Source organism: Bubalus bubalis, chromosome 21 (assembly GCF_019923935.1).
Source record: "Bubalus bubalis isolate 160015118507 breed Murrah chromosome 21, NDDB_SH_1, whole genome shotgun sequence".
NCBI lineage: Eukaryota > Metazoa > Chordata > Mammalia > Artiodactyla > Bovidae > Bubalus > Bubalus bubalis.
The window spans coordinates 11,282,911-11,297,759 of NC_059177.1; the positions used below are offsets into that span (position 1 = coordinate 11,282,911).

The 14,849-nt window shown below is 51.2% G+C and overlaps 1 protein-coding gene across 1 annotated transcript in view; it reads left to right on the forward strand.

Moving 5' to 3' along the window:
• Positions 1 to 10,167: 10,167 nt before the first annotated feature.
• CTDSPL (CTD small phosphatase like) overlaps positions 10,168 to 14,849 on the forward strand; it is a 127,905-nt gene continuing 123,223 nt past the window's right edge. Inside the window, exon 1 of the mRNA XM_025271972.3 lies at positions 10,168 to 10,312. Within this exon, the coding sequence (XP_025127757.1) occupies positions 10,234 to 10,312 (79 nt within the window). The 5' untranslated portion in view covers positions 10,168 to 10,233. The remainder of the gene's footprint in view (positions 10,313 to 14,849) is intronic.

Genomic DNA, 14,849 nt, shown 5'->3' on the forward strand with positions numbered 1-14,849 from the left:
AAAGCAGAGGTGAGCTATGCCTGTCAAGTCCTGCCCAAATTGTAAGTCGTATGCATAGAAATTTTTTTTTTAAGTGTTAGAGTGATTTTTATACAACTATAGTATCTTGAGCTAAGCTGAACGAATTCTCTATCTTGAATTTAAACCGGGGTTTATGGAAATAGGCTTCCCTGGTGGCTCAGATGGTAAAGAATCTGCCCGCAGTAGAGGAGACCTGGCTTTGATCCCTGGGTCGGGAAGATCCCTGGAGAAGGGAATGGCAACCCACTCCAGTATTCTTGCCTGGAAATCCCCATGGACAGAGGAGCCTGGAAGGCTACATACAGTCCATGGGTCGCAAAGAGTCAGATATGACTGAGCAACTTAAACTTTGACTTTTTATGAAAACGAGTGAGTCAGGAGTTCCCTGATGGTCTCAGGGCTAGGATTCTGGGCTTTCACTGCCCTGGACTAGGTTCAGTCCCTGGTTGGGGAACTGAGATCTGGCAAGCCACGCAGCATGGCCCCCCAAAATGAAAATGAGTGAGTTGCTAGCAGGAGACAAGTGCTTAGACCCTAAGAGAGTCTCATTCGTGACAAATGACTTATTCTGGAATAACAGGCGCTCTGGGCTGGAGTGGCCCTGATCCTGAATGATTCAGCTCCTCATGCCAGTAGTGGGACCTCAGCATCCCTGGGACCTTCAGGTGGTGGTCTTCTCCAGGATCTGAGTTAGTTAGGCTCCTGTGAGGCCTTGGGTGGGGCAGAGAGCCCTGCTGTGAGACCCCCATGCTGGTCCTTCCCTAAGAGAGTCTCATTTCTTGCAGCCAAGTGGGCCTCTCATCACTGGGGCCACGTGGTACCCAGCCAGAGCCTGGCATACAGTAAGCAAGCAAGATGAGGGACACTCACCCACCTTCATCACAGGGCTCACAGAGACAGAAAATATTGAAGAGTTTTGTGAACACTCAAGGTCTGGCCACATTCATGCGGGTGACTAGTGTCTTCTTCGTTTTTCCAAAGTATTTTACTTTTATTGTTTTAAAAATAATTTTTAATCATCCAAGATGTCCAGAAACTTCACTTCCTTGGTCCCGTCTCCAAGCTCAGACTTCGAGGGGTGCCCTCTACTGGTTTGCACTCATTCCAGAGCCTTCTGGAACCAGACCGTCATCTGCCTGCTCCTGCCTGCAAAGGGGAGGCTCAGAGACAGGGAGCACTTGCCCCGGGGCCTCTTTCAGCGCAGACAGGCCCACATGGCCACCCACCCACCGCAGCCCAGCACTCAAGTGTAGAGCACAGGGAATGCAGCCACAGCCATGAGACTGCGTAGTCAGCTGAGTACGGTGGTGGTTCCCTGGGGTGAAGCTTTAGGGGTGTTGGGGGGCAGCAGTGCAGGGAGATCAGGTGTGGCAGAGGCCCATTGCCACAGTGTGGGGGTGGGGAACTAGGGAGGGGGAGACTGGAGGAGGAAAGGAAGAGGGAGGGAGGGAGAGTGGAATCAAGAAGTGGGCTGATTTATTGAGATCATTTTTTTTTCTCCCTGTGTTCTCCATTCCTCCACTTCCAAAAGAGATAGGCTGGGCCTCTCTCCCTCTAGACCTCTGGGGACATTTGCGGGAAAAATAGAAATTGCCAACGGATGCTCCCTTGCCCTCACTTGCATTCGTGTACACGAAGGAGTGTTCGGGACCAGGAGCGTTCAGGACCACGAGGGCAGGAGACCAGGGTTCCAGGGAGGGCTGGAGAGCGAGAAGGGGGCAGTGCCAAGGTGGGAGAAACCAGCCTGGGCAGAGACGGCCCTGTCAAGGGTGCGCCCTGCATCCTGGCATGAGTGTGAGCCTGTGCACACAATGTTCCTGTGTGTGCCAAGCTGTGTGTCTGTGACCAGACTTGCCCAGCAAACAGGTCATGCCACAGACCGCGGGCAGGTCTGGGTCTGTCCCTGTTGGGTTACGCAGCCTCAGCAAGCACAGGTCAGGGAGCAAAGGGGGCACCCATGCCCGGGCCAGAGCCAGGGGCTGAGGAATGTGGGTGGGAGAGGCCAGCTGCCGGCCGCCAGGCCAGAGCAGCCTCCACCAGCCTGGCCAGGTGACACTGAGGGCCCGACACAGGGCAGGTGTTGAAGGGGCAATCCACGTAGGGGATTGGTGAGTAGGGGCCCACCTCACGGGGCTTCATTGGCTCCAGAGTCACCAAACAAACCTAGGACTCGGTGACTCGGTCCCTTTAAGCAGCAAAGCCACTGCTGCCATGGACGAAGTGACACAGGTCTGCCCTGCCACTCTACCTCTGTAGCTGTTGCTTTGTAACAGGGTTTCAGGGTGAGACCATGTCCTCCCCATACTCAGGGCTCCGGGGAAGACCGAAACACAGGGCTGCGTCCCCTCAGTCCACTCAAGTTCTCTGGGCAGGGCGGATCTAGAATTTTGGAAGTAGAGGGGAAGTGGCTAGGGTGTCCTCTTCCAGGGAGGCTTCTTGGATCTGGGTACCCCAAGGATGCAACATCTCAGCCCCCAGGCTCTGGAGTCTATCTGAGCTCTGGCTGAGTCTTGCTCTCAAAATCTCCAAACGCATCCTGACCACCACCTTTACTCCACGTGTCCTTTTGTGTCTGTGCTTGGGGCTGCTGGCTGACTGCCCTTTTCTCCTTCACCAGCAGCCAGCATTCACTCTGCCATTTCAGCTCCTACTCCAGCACCGGCTGCCAAGTGGAACACATCACTCTAATTCCCCTGCTCTCCACCCCTGCAGACAGGCACCCCAGCCCTCACATTCCTGAGGGATTTTCTGTTAATACTCGGGGAAAGGCTGGGCAGATGTGCACATCACAACAGCCAGATGAATTTGGGGGACATGACAGAGCTGTATCCTATCTAGCTAGGATACCAGCCCCCTGGGGAGCTGGCAGGGAGAGAGGCCAGCTTCCATATCCAACTGGGCACATGAAAAGGACCTCACAACATGGGGGCCACCAGAGGGCAGGCTACACCTGCTGGACCACTGGCTCAGTAGCGGGCATTATTCTTGGGAGTGAAGTCTGGAGTAGACTTCACTATTGGCAGCAGTACGTCTGCCATTTCCTGGAGAAGTATTTTCAGTATCCCACTCCAGTATTTCTTGCCTGGGAAATCCTATGGACAGAGGGGCCTGGTGGGCTACAGTCCATGGGGTTGCAAAGAGTTGAACACGACCGAGTGACTAAGCGTGTGCGTGCACACACGCACACTCACACACACACACACACACACACACGCTCATTCTTGGGAGTGAAGTATCTCTAGGTGGGAAGGATCCTGTGTACAGATCCCACCTGGATACAGATGGAAGGCATCTCTGGGGACAAGGGCAGAGGGAGAAGACGATTGAGAGGCCCCAGCTGGCAGTGGACACAGGCATTTAGTTGAGGGACCCATGTGTGATGGGGGGAGGAGGGGTTCTTGAAAAGCAAGAATCAGGATGTGGGGAAGCATGGGTATTAAGGGTTAAAAATTGAGCTGCTGAGGAGCCCTTAAGAATGGTATCCTGGGGCAACCTGAGTGAGGAACAGACAGGGTGTCTTGGGGCATAAGGAAGCCTGGGGGCTCCCCAGTTCCTTGATCCTCCAGGTGATGGGAGGGGCAGCAAGAGCTCACATCCTCCGCCTAGGGACCTCCAGCTCCTCCATTCCAGGGATCTGCTCCAGACCATTCTAGCCCCGGCATGTACTGTGGTTTAGTTCTGTGAGCCAGTAGAGTCCCCCTCCCATTGTTGCTTAAGCTGGCTTGAGTTGTTTTTCACTTCAACCTACAGATCTGAACTAGTTTCTTAAATGATGCCTCTGCCTTGCCCAACAAGTATCAATGGCTTCAGATCACCCGCAGGTTAAAGCCCAAACTCAACCTGGCCTTCAAGACCATAATCTCTTCCTTCATCATTATGTCCTCCTGGTCCTCAACGTAGCCTTCTCTGTGGACACTATGGATGGGAAAGTCCTGTTGCCCAGAATCTGAAGGCTTCAAAAATGACGTTGTTAGCATCATCTCCTCTGAGGAGACCCCCTGGACTGCTGCCATTCTCTGATTAGTTCTCTACCTCTTCCATTAGGCTGCAAGCTCCTTGAGGATGCTTTGTCTACTGCATTTGGCCCAAGCCTGGCTCACTGAAGGCACCCAATATATACCTGGAGGATATATAAAAGGACCTCTGTGGGTGTAGCTTGTCCTGCCTAAGCTAAAGCAGGCCTTTGGGGAACTGACTTCAAACTCTGACCCTGGTTCACAGTATGAGAGAAGGAATGTAGCCTGGATAAACCTCATTCAGTCCCAAGGTGACCCCAAGAGAGAGATCGTGGGTGGGCTCAGATTCACAGTCACTGGACTGACCATCAGGAATCTTTGCCCAGATCCCACTCCCACTTCTTTCCCAACAGAAGACTTGGCACCCTCAGGCTCTGCTCCTAAAAGGAACCAGGAAGACAGAGCCAGAAGCAGAAACAGCTGGAATCAGAGAAAGACAAAGACACAGAAAAACAGGTACAGAAACTAACAGACAGAATATGAGACTGAGATGCCCACAGAGAAGAGAGAAAAGCAGATGGAGAGGAGAGCCTGGAGGGAAGAGGTTCAAAACCACAAAGCAGAGTAGGGGCAGGCTGGGAATGGCAGATCCAGAGCACACCGCCCTCCGCTCCTTTCTGGGTTAATGCAGCATCATCTGTGGGTTTCCCTGCCTCCTGCCCTGCCTCAACCCTGTTGGTCAATAGGAACTTTCTAAACACATATCTGAACCTGTCATGCCCACAGTCCCCAGAGTAAAGCACAGGTGCCTCTCCTGGGTTATGACTGCTTTACACATCACCAGAGCTGAAAACTCCAGCCACTGCAGACTTTTCCCCACGCGTGCTCTCCACCACCACTAAGCCTGGCAACATGTTGCCGTTCTCTCTGCTGGGGACACTCCTTCTGTATCTTTCCCCAGTCCCCCGGTCTTCAAATCCCCCCGTTGATCTCAACACCCAGTGTTCCTCTGACAAGGGCAGCCTCAGAGCATTGTCACCCCATCCCTCACCTCCTGGTCAACTGCCCCCTCCCACCCTGGGGCTCTCCCCGGGAATGTCTGGGAGACTCCAGGCCAGGCCGCCCCCACCAACACTCCCACCTTCCCTCCTGCTCTTTCTTTGCACCTCAGGGCCGAGGCTCACCAGGCCTGGACTCCTGCCCATCCCCCCAAATCCTTGGTATCTATCTCTGCCCCTCAGTTTGTGCAACTCTTTCTTTTTAGGGCTGTGGTGGTCCTTCCTACATTTTCTATTTGTCTCTCAAAAAATCTTATCCACCAATTTTTTCTGTTTAAAGAATCCTATTTAAATCAAGTGAATTGAAAAATATTAAATAGTGCAAGGACACTGCATGAGAGGAGCCTGGAAAATGTGACTGACCCCAGACTTTGGCGCACTGTCCTCTTAGAGCCCTTCCACTGTTTGTTTACCGCCTTCCTCTCTGGGGCTGGATGCGCTTTGCCTCCGCTGACTGACGCCTGTCCTTGGGTCACTGGGGCTGCTCTCTGCCATTCCCGGAGAGCCCAAAGTGCTGGGGGCTTAAGGCCCCAGGACAGCTGCTACATAGCACTGATGTGTGAGTATCATAATCCAGCTCCCCAGCCCTCACTTTGTGTTACTCTGAGATCTTGTGTCTAGAACAGAACCCAGCAGCACATAGTGGGTACTCAATATAATATTCATTGAACAAACAAATGATGCCAAGTGTATCGATCTTATCCTTTGTAATTTCTGGAGTTTTTGTTTCTCTTAGGTCTTTACCATCCAAGATTTTTAAAAAAAGCTTCCCCCATTATTTGCTCTGGTATATTTACATATGAATTTTCAATATTTAATTCACTGATCAATCTTGGTATCTTATAAGGTACCAAGGTCCATATGTTGTTTCTCCTCATGGCTAATCAGTTGTCCCAGTAGCAATTCTGAAATCTTTCCTTCATCTGAAAAACCAAGATATTATGTAAGACTCATTCAGTGAGGTCTTATGCAATCATGTAGAATGGTAGTTATGATGCTTATGTCACCACATGGAAAAATGCTCACCTTGTAATTTTAACCATGATTTTTTTATAGCTACAGAAAAATTATGTCAACATATGGGCAAGGACAGGGAAAAGAGGCTGAACTAAAGAGGATGATAGCGCTTTGGGTGAACTTGTCCTTTGATTTTTATTCATACTTATGAAATAAATAATATATTGAAACTTTAAATGAATAGAATATAGAGAAGGAGTGAAAGCAAGTTATTTTCTTGCTTGAACCTGAGATAAAAAAGGGAAAGATAGGTTTTTTATTCTATTTTTCAGGTGGTCTCAGGAAGCTGAGGAAGGTGGAGGATGCAGGTATGGGAAAATTGTTACTGGAGGGTCCTGGGGAAAATCTATAGGACAGGAAAGGCCAGACTGAAGATAATCTGTGTATAAAAATTACTTCCTTTGGCCCTAAACCCCTGGGCTCTGAGCTCTTTCCCAGCCTCAGCTAAGTAGCAGAACCTCTGACAGTCCCCCACCCAAAAGGAATCCAGACCTTACCTCACGTGAGTGCACATGCTCACATCACCTTGCCCTGGATAATGGGATGCTTCACTAACTGGGCAGCAGGGATGCTGATCTCTGTGTTTATATACCAAGAACTGTAGAACTGTATCACCTTGCACAGCTATCTCTGGCAGATCCCTCTCTGACCTCTTGGAATTTAATGGTTTTTAAAAATTCAATTCAGAGAACATTTGTGTGTGTATATTATATATATATTCTGTTCTTTTAAAGTTTCAACTTGTTCTATTCCATAAGTATTACTAGAAATCAAAGGACAGGTCCACCCAAAGCCCTATCATCTTCCTTGGGTTATATATATACACACATATACATATACATGAATGCATGTGTATGTATATATATTATTGAAATATAGTTGATTTACAATGTTGTGTCAGTACATCAGCATGATTCAGTCATACATATGTATATATACTTATTCATGTTCTTTTCCATTATGGTTTATTACAGGATATTGACTATAGTTTCTTGTTCTATACAATAGGACCTTGTTGTTTATCTGTCCTATGTGTAATAGCTTGCATCTGCTAGTCCCAAACTCCAATCCATCCCTCCCCTGCCCACACTCCCTCTTGGCAACCACAAATCTGTTTTCTATAAATGTGAGTCTGTTTCTGTTTCATAGGTAAGTTCACTTGTATCATGTTTTAGATTCCACGTGTAAGTGGTATCATATGGTATTTGTCTTTCTCTGCCTGACTTACTTCACTTAGTATGGTAATGTCTAGGTCCATCCAAGCAGCTGCAAATGGCATTTCATTCTTTTTATGGCTGTGTAATATTTCATTGTGTGTGTGTGTGTGTGTGTGTGTGTGTATATATGTAGCACATCTTCATCTATTCATCTGTCTATGGGCATTTAGATTTGTTTCCTTGTCTTGACTATTGTAAACAGTGCTGCTGTGAACATAGGGGGTGCAAGTTTTATTGGAATATGGGCCCAGGGTTGGGACTTGTGGATCATACATTAACTCTATTTTGGGGGAGGTTGCGCCAGGTCTTAGTTGCAGCACGTGGGATCTTTAGTTGTGGTATGCGAACTCTTGGTTGCATCATATGGCATCTACTTCCCAAACCAGGGATCAAAAGCAGGCACCCTGCATTGAGAGTGTGGAGTCTTAGCCACTGGACCACCAGGGAAGTCTCAACCCTGGTTTTTGCAGGGAACCTGCATACTGTTCTCCATAGTGGCTCTACCAATTTACATTACCACCAACAGTGTAGGAGGGTTCCCTTTTCTGCATTCAGAAAGCATCGTAACTTGCCAGCCCCTGGGCCAGCCATAACCTCAGAACAAAGAGAAAAGCATTATAAGTGGGGACAAGGGAAGTTCTCAGTGCCATGGGGCCCTAAGTTGCTCTGCACTTGGGAGGTTTAGGCCAGGCATGTGCTGGAGCCTGGGTTACTCACACTAAGGCTTGCCTTCCTAACCAGAAGGGCAGTTTGCTTCAACCTTCATGGCTTAGCTGCCCCAGGCAATTCACTGCAGTCTCAAAGGAGCCGACATAAGAGCAGCTTACTCACACCGGAGCACACGCGAGGCAGCCGGCACCAGGCCCTACTCACAAGCGCAAAACCCAGATGTAACTTGAGGTCCTGGATTTGGGGGCAAACTCACCGCCCCCCACTACCTTATTAGGTAGCTCTCCTGAAATGCTTTCTCACCTGCCTCGGCTACAAGGCCCCTGTCCCAGGACTGTCTCCCACACTGGAACCCTATCTGCTCCACCTGATGAAGAGACCCGCTAGGTCTGCTGGCTGCCCTTTGCCAGAGGCGCTTCGAGAAGTGTACTTGAAAACTTAGAGGTTAGTTGCTTCCCCTGGTGAGCACGCGACCTGGCTCCAGGGGTTCCAGGGGTCGTGGAGTGAGAAAACGTCCTACCAGCCTGGCTTCCTCTAAGCCACGACGAGGATGGACGTGAAATGCGCGCGCAGGGCGCTCCACGCCGCAGTTCGCCCACTCAGCCTTGCCCACCTACGTCACGCTCCGCGGGCCCTCCCAAATCCTCCTGATTGGTGGAGAGCAAGCACGAGCGCTCCCGCCCCGCTCCCGGGCCCGCCCTCCTGCGGCACTGCCCCGCCCCCTGGCATACTGGTCTTCCAGCGAGCGCCCCTTCCAAGTTGCAAGGCGAAGGCGCGGGAGCGAGACGGCCCCCGGGCCCTCCAAGTGTGAGGGGGCACTTTGCCTTCATGCCAGCGCTCTGGCCCTCGCCCCAGGTTTGACAGTGGCTGCCTGCTCTTCAGAAGTACAGTCCCTGCTCAGCTTGGCAGCCACAGGCCCCTTACTCTCCTCAGCCTTCCACTCGCTCCCCGGCCTGGGCCCCTTATTGCAGAGCACCCGGAAATGCCCATTTTCCAGGTCCCGCTTGACGCCACGTGCCAGGAGGTTGGTCCCCGAAGACCCACAGTCCAGCACGCGGGCTCTCGAGGCCGATGCTGAAGTGGGTTCCTCAGGCATCCCATGCCTGGAGCCTCCAGCCCTGTCCGCGGACCCTTCCCCCACCCAACTCCTACTCTCTCCGGACCCTTCGGAATTCCCCATACTCTGGGACCTTCACCCCCGTCCCACGCACCCTTGCGTCCCCCTGAACCTTCCTCACACTCCCGAGTACTCACTCCCTCGCACCAGCGCCCCGAACCTCTCCGCGGGGCCGCCTCGCGGTAAGGGACCACTCTTAGCAGCCTCTATTCGCAAACCGCTGCCCTCCGCGCCATGTGACTGAGCCCTTGCTTCCCATGCCGGGATGTTCCTCACCCAGCACCTCCCCCAAGACACCCTCACGGGACCCTTCTCCCCATCCCTCGCCTCTACCTCCTATTCTTCCTTCCTTCTCCCGGTCAACATCCTTCCAAGGGCCCTCCTCACTCTCCCATACGTGCGATCTCGCCTCGGACCCCGGGGCCCTACCCGCACCCCCGCGGGCCTCTGCCTAGCCCCCGACACCCCTCAGCACACTCATCTGCTAGACTCCTCACGGCCTTCGTACCCCAGGCCGCTCACCTCACTCATCTTCCCAGGCCTCCTGACGCCCCCACACACCTCGGCCCTCACTCACATCTACCGCCAGGACCCCTCTGGAATCCCCTACACCCCAAGCCCGTCCCCCCCACCCCGCGTCTGCCCAAGAACCCCTCCCACCCTCCACCCAGCGCTTCGGTCTCACCCCGCACCCCTCTCCCCCCGGGGCTGGCGGGCAGCGCCGGCGGCGGCGGCGGCGGCGGCGGAGGCCGGTCCGCCGGCCGGGACACACCCACCCGCCCGCCCTCCCGCTTTCCCTCGTTCCCTCCCTCATTCCCTCCCTCTCTCCCGCCCGCCCTCGCTCCTCGCTTGCTCCTTCCCCCTCGCCCGCTCCCGCTTCCCGCGGCGCCCGGCCTCCCGCTCCGCCTCCCCTTGCGCGGCTCTCCCGGGCGCGGCTCCGGGGTTCATGGTGACGAGGCGGCGGCCGCTCCAGCCCAGAGGCGGCGGCGGCGGCGGGAGCGGGGGCGCGAGCCCGGGCCGCCTCTCACAGAGCGCGGGGCCAGGCGGCGGGCGCGCCCAGGCGGCGGCGGCGGCGAGCGCCCCCCCGGCCCGCGGCCCCGCGCGCCCCCCGCGCCGCGCGCCCGTGCGCCTGGCTGCCGGGGGGCCGGGCCGGCGGGCGGCCGCCGCGCCGCGCACCCATGGACGGCCCGGCCATCATCACCCAGGTGACCAACCCCAAGGAGGACGAGGGCCGGGCCCCGGGCGCCGGAGAGAAAGGTAAGGAGGGGCGCGGGCCGGGCGCAGGCCGGGGGCGTGGGCACTCCCCGTGCGGCCGGAGTTGGCTGCCGGGCCCTGGCGCGGGCTGGGGGAGGGGTGCGTGGGTGCGGGGTGCGCAGCAGGGAGGCGAGCGGGCGGGAGGGGGAGTGTGCCCGCGCCGCTCGGGGCGCGGGAGGGGGCGTGCGCCTTTCTCCGGGTGGCGGCGATGTGGGGGTGACCCTGCGGGCCAGGAGTTTGTGTGTGCGCTCACGCCAACGGAGAAGTTGTGAGCCCGCGTGTGTTTCTGGCAGGTTGGAAGTGTGTGTGTCGTGTGTATGCAGTGGGCAGAGGTTGGAAGGCTATGTGTGCACTTAACGGATAGGTTGTGAGTGTGTGTGTCTATCGGATTACGTGTGTGTGCACTTGTGTGTGTACACTTGCATGCTGTGGGTATGCACAGGCCAACTGAGAGATGGTAAAGGTGTGTGAGCACCGGTTTTCCTGACAGGCTGTGCGTGTGCTTGTGTACATTATGTATGTTTGTGTGTACCTGACTAGGGGGTTGTGGAGTTGTGTGTGTGTGTGTGCCTGCATGAGCCCGAGCCTGCAGAGTTTGTATGTGTTCATTCCCTACAGAGTTTGTGTATGAACATGACTGTGTGCTTACAGCACTGAACTGGCAGGTTGAGTATGTTGTGCCCATGGACTGGCAGGGTGGGGTGTGTGTGTGCAGTTACACCTAGGAAGACTGCGTGTGTGCTGTGCCTGACCATGAGCCTGTGTGTTCACCCGACAGTGAGGCTGTGTGCTTGGGTGTGTTTAGTTGGTTGTGCAAGTGGGGTGTGGGGAGCATTGCTGAGCTAGCCCCCTGCTTGACTCTGCTGTCTCAGTGGCACCTGTTGGGTGCATCTACAGGGTTTGGTGGCCCCTTTAGGGCCCAGCTCTAACGGACCCTCGGAGGAGCCCTTGGGTGCCAGGTGTGTCCCTCCCGGGAGAGCCGGCACGGTGCTGAAGCACCTGGTTTGATTCCAGCACATTTTGGCCCCATCACCCACCCCACATTGCTCTTTTCCTTTGTGTCCCTGCCCCTCTTGGAGACCTGTTGTCCCCCTCTCTCACGTGCCCTGGTTACTGTCCCTCTAGTAAGCTGGCCTGAGCTTTGGACGGTTTTGAAGGGCCAAGGAATCTGGCTTGTTTTGTTCTGGTGACTAAATCTTCCTGCTGTGTGCCTGGCAAACACCTGCACCGAGGTCAGGAGCAGCCCACTGGGATGCTCCCCCCTCCCCTCTCCAAGCCTGGCCTTTGACTTTGGCAGAGAGTCAGATTTCTTAACATGTGTTACTAACCTTGCTGTGCCAGTTGGGTGAGGTGTGCAGCTCTACTGAGGAGTGGCATGGGGGTGGGGAAAACACTCCATTACTCTCCCCAGGCAGGAAGCCCTGGGCAAGCCCACCAGAGTCACCCCTCAGATTGGCAATTTGTCAACTCATTTGCAGTTTCCATAGACCATAAACACTGTGTGTCTGCAGACTTGTTTTCTTTTGAGTAAAATTAGAAATCAGACTCCCCCCAGGCATGTTTCTGTGCCTTACAGAGGGGCTGAAGCACTGGAGGAGGCTGCTCCAGATGGATCTCCATGTCTCTCTGGGGCCCAAGTGGGCAGCGCCTTGCTTGGTCTGGCCTTCCTGCTGCTGGGGCTGTTGGTTCCTGGGGCCCGGGCCTGCTGTCCCTGGGCTGGGCATGTCCCCTCAGGGACAGTTTGCTCGGAGGCATTGAGGAGATTTGATGCCTCTGCTTCTCCTCCAGTGTGGATTGAGTGCTTTGTGTGATGCTGTGCCAGAGAGAGAATCCACAGCTCTTGTGAGGAGAGGTGTGGCAGAAAGCAGGAAAATATTTGTCAGGACTTCAGCCTTCCTACTGCTCCCCACCTGATTGCAGGAGCAGGCGCCTCCCCAACTTTCTCTTTTCCTCTAGCTCCTAAACTTTTAAAAGTGGAGACAGTTATCCAAAATTCAAACCATGTACAAATATTCAAGGATAGTGCTTGTTCTATTCAAGGATGGTGCCTGTTCTATTCAACTTGTTTATATTTCTTTTCATGACAATCTTGTATTATCTTTAACTGCTTATTTTGTTTGTTTTCTAGCGTCAGATTGGTTGGTTGATAACTGATTAGAGGAATTCCTTACCTGCCTTTCTGGGGTGGGGTCGGTGGTTTCTTGTAGTCAGTGCTTCTTGTTGAAGCATTAAAATCCTACTCAATTTAGTTTCTCACTTTAAAACAAAATACTTTGGGTTAACTATAGTGTGGCAATAAACTGTAGAACCTAGCTTTGGAATACTTTCCTCAGATTCATAATCCACTAAACATGTTTAGCAATGTTTCTTGCTTAAGCATGTTGATATATTTAGACAGGCACAATGGATTTTGTATCACTCGAGTTTTAGGTGAACTCTTAATCGTTTTGGTTTTAATTATGCAGCCTGAAATGTAAGATTTTGTGATAGGAAAGAAACTCTTGGTTTTAAAAGTTTACTTTTAATTTTGTTCTTAAAATAGGATTAATAATGACTGCCTTTTGGGTTTGATTTGGATTAAATGAGATGAAGTCTGTTAAAGACTCTGCCTAGTTCACCGGTGTGTCACTGTTGCATGTACCTTTCTTTAGGTGGAGGTTTGCAGGGGAAGTAGTAAGCATGGGCTGGGGCCCGGGTTGTTTGCACAAGTTGAATTACTTTTTGACACTTTGCCACGTGGTAGTGAGCACTCAGAGATGATTGTCCCTGTCGGAGGTGTGGCCTGTCACCGAAGATTTATTTTGTAATCGAGTTTGACTTGACTGATAGTATAAAGATACAGAGGCAGTTTTCGGTGTGAGTTTAGCCCAGGCTGCTTTACTATCTGGAAATTTACAAATCAATAAGAAAAAGTCTAACAATACAGTAGAAAAGTAGTCAAGAGATATGAACAAGAAAAATTGTAGAAGAGGAAATTTGAATGTCCAATAAATGTATGAAATGACGCTTTACTTCCTGTGAAATTTTTCTTCTGTGTCAGCTTGTTTAAACATTTAAATGACTGGCAGCATTCAAAGTAAACAAAAGTTTTGGGAAAGGAATACTGTTATAAACCTTTGTGGGAGAACGAAGTGAGTACAGACTTTTTAGAGAATATTTGAGTACTGAATCTCTTAGAAACATATTTGGCTGCAAGTAATAGAAAACCAGACTTAACACTGTAGCTTAACCTGGCAGAGGTTTATTCTTGCCACACCGCAAGCAGTCTGGAGGTAACTGTCGATAGCTGTAGTTCAGCAACTCATTAGCATCACAGCTGACATCACTGTGATTCCCTTAACTTTACCACATGTTGTAACGTGGCTGCCACCCCTCCAAACACCATAGCCACCTTCAGGGAAGGAAAAAGGTCCAGCTGTTTTTAACTGGAAAGCAGAAATATTGCTAGGGACCACCCAGCAAACTTTTGGTGATGTTTAATCGGCCAGAACTGGGTCACATAGTCACTCCAACCTTTGTTTTGGAAGCAGGAAAGATGATGATTGGGAATAGGTGGGAATGGGTATAGTCTCAGCCAGTCAACAATATTCGTCATACCTGAAAAGCCAGGTCTACTTCTGGGTTTCTATCCTAGAGAAAAAGCCTTATATGTGCTACAGGAAACACATACAGGATTTTCACCAATCTCTACATTGCTTGCAATATAAAAAATCGGGAACATCCTTAAGTGCCAAAGGATTAGACTGTAGTACGTCAATACCGCAAAATACTGTAAGGCACTTAGAAAGAATGAATTAAATTAGATCTAAGGATACTAACATGCACATTTCCAAGAGATTTTAAAGCAGTGTGGGGGTAAAGTAATTGAATAATATAAACAGTGTGATCCTGTCTGTATTTTAAAAAATATCAGACACACAGACATAAAACTGTACATATGTCTAGAGACACACAAAAAATAATCTGAAAAAATACTTCAAACAAACAACAGTGATTTTCCCTGGGGAAAAGACTGAGATGGAAAGTGAGGGAACTTTGCCTTTTTGTTTAAATATTAATGAAAATGTCCTTGTGTTTTACAGATGAATTTTTTTAACGAAAGGAAATTTCCCATAGCTATTTGGAGGAAAATAAGTAATTTAAGGGAGTTGAATAATAATAAAACAAAAGCCCCTCAATTAATATGCAACATTATCAAGCGCGTATCAGTTCTTGCTGAACAGTTAATTATTCTGTAATCTAATACATGTCCCTTGATTAGATTTCTGTAGGCAGGTTTGTTTTGGCAGATTTTTGGCCCAGGATACTAGATATATTTCCTCCACATGTTTGCGACACTTAAGCTTAACTCAGAAACCTTTAACCTTTGGGCTGCTAACAAAATTACAGCAAGGAGAAGATTCTTGGAAGCAATAGTTATTTCAGATGGTGGAACAAATTTGAAGTAGATTCAATTTGATTAACTTTTTAATATTAAACTTTTTATTCAGAAATGACTCTTAAGTTTACATGCAGCTGTAAGCAGTCACACTGACCCCAC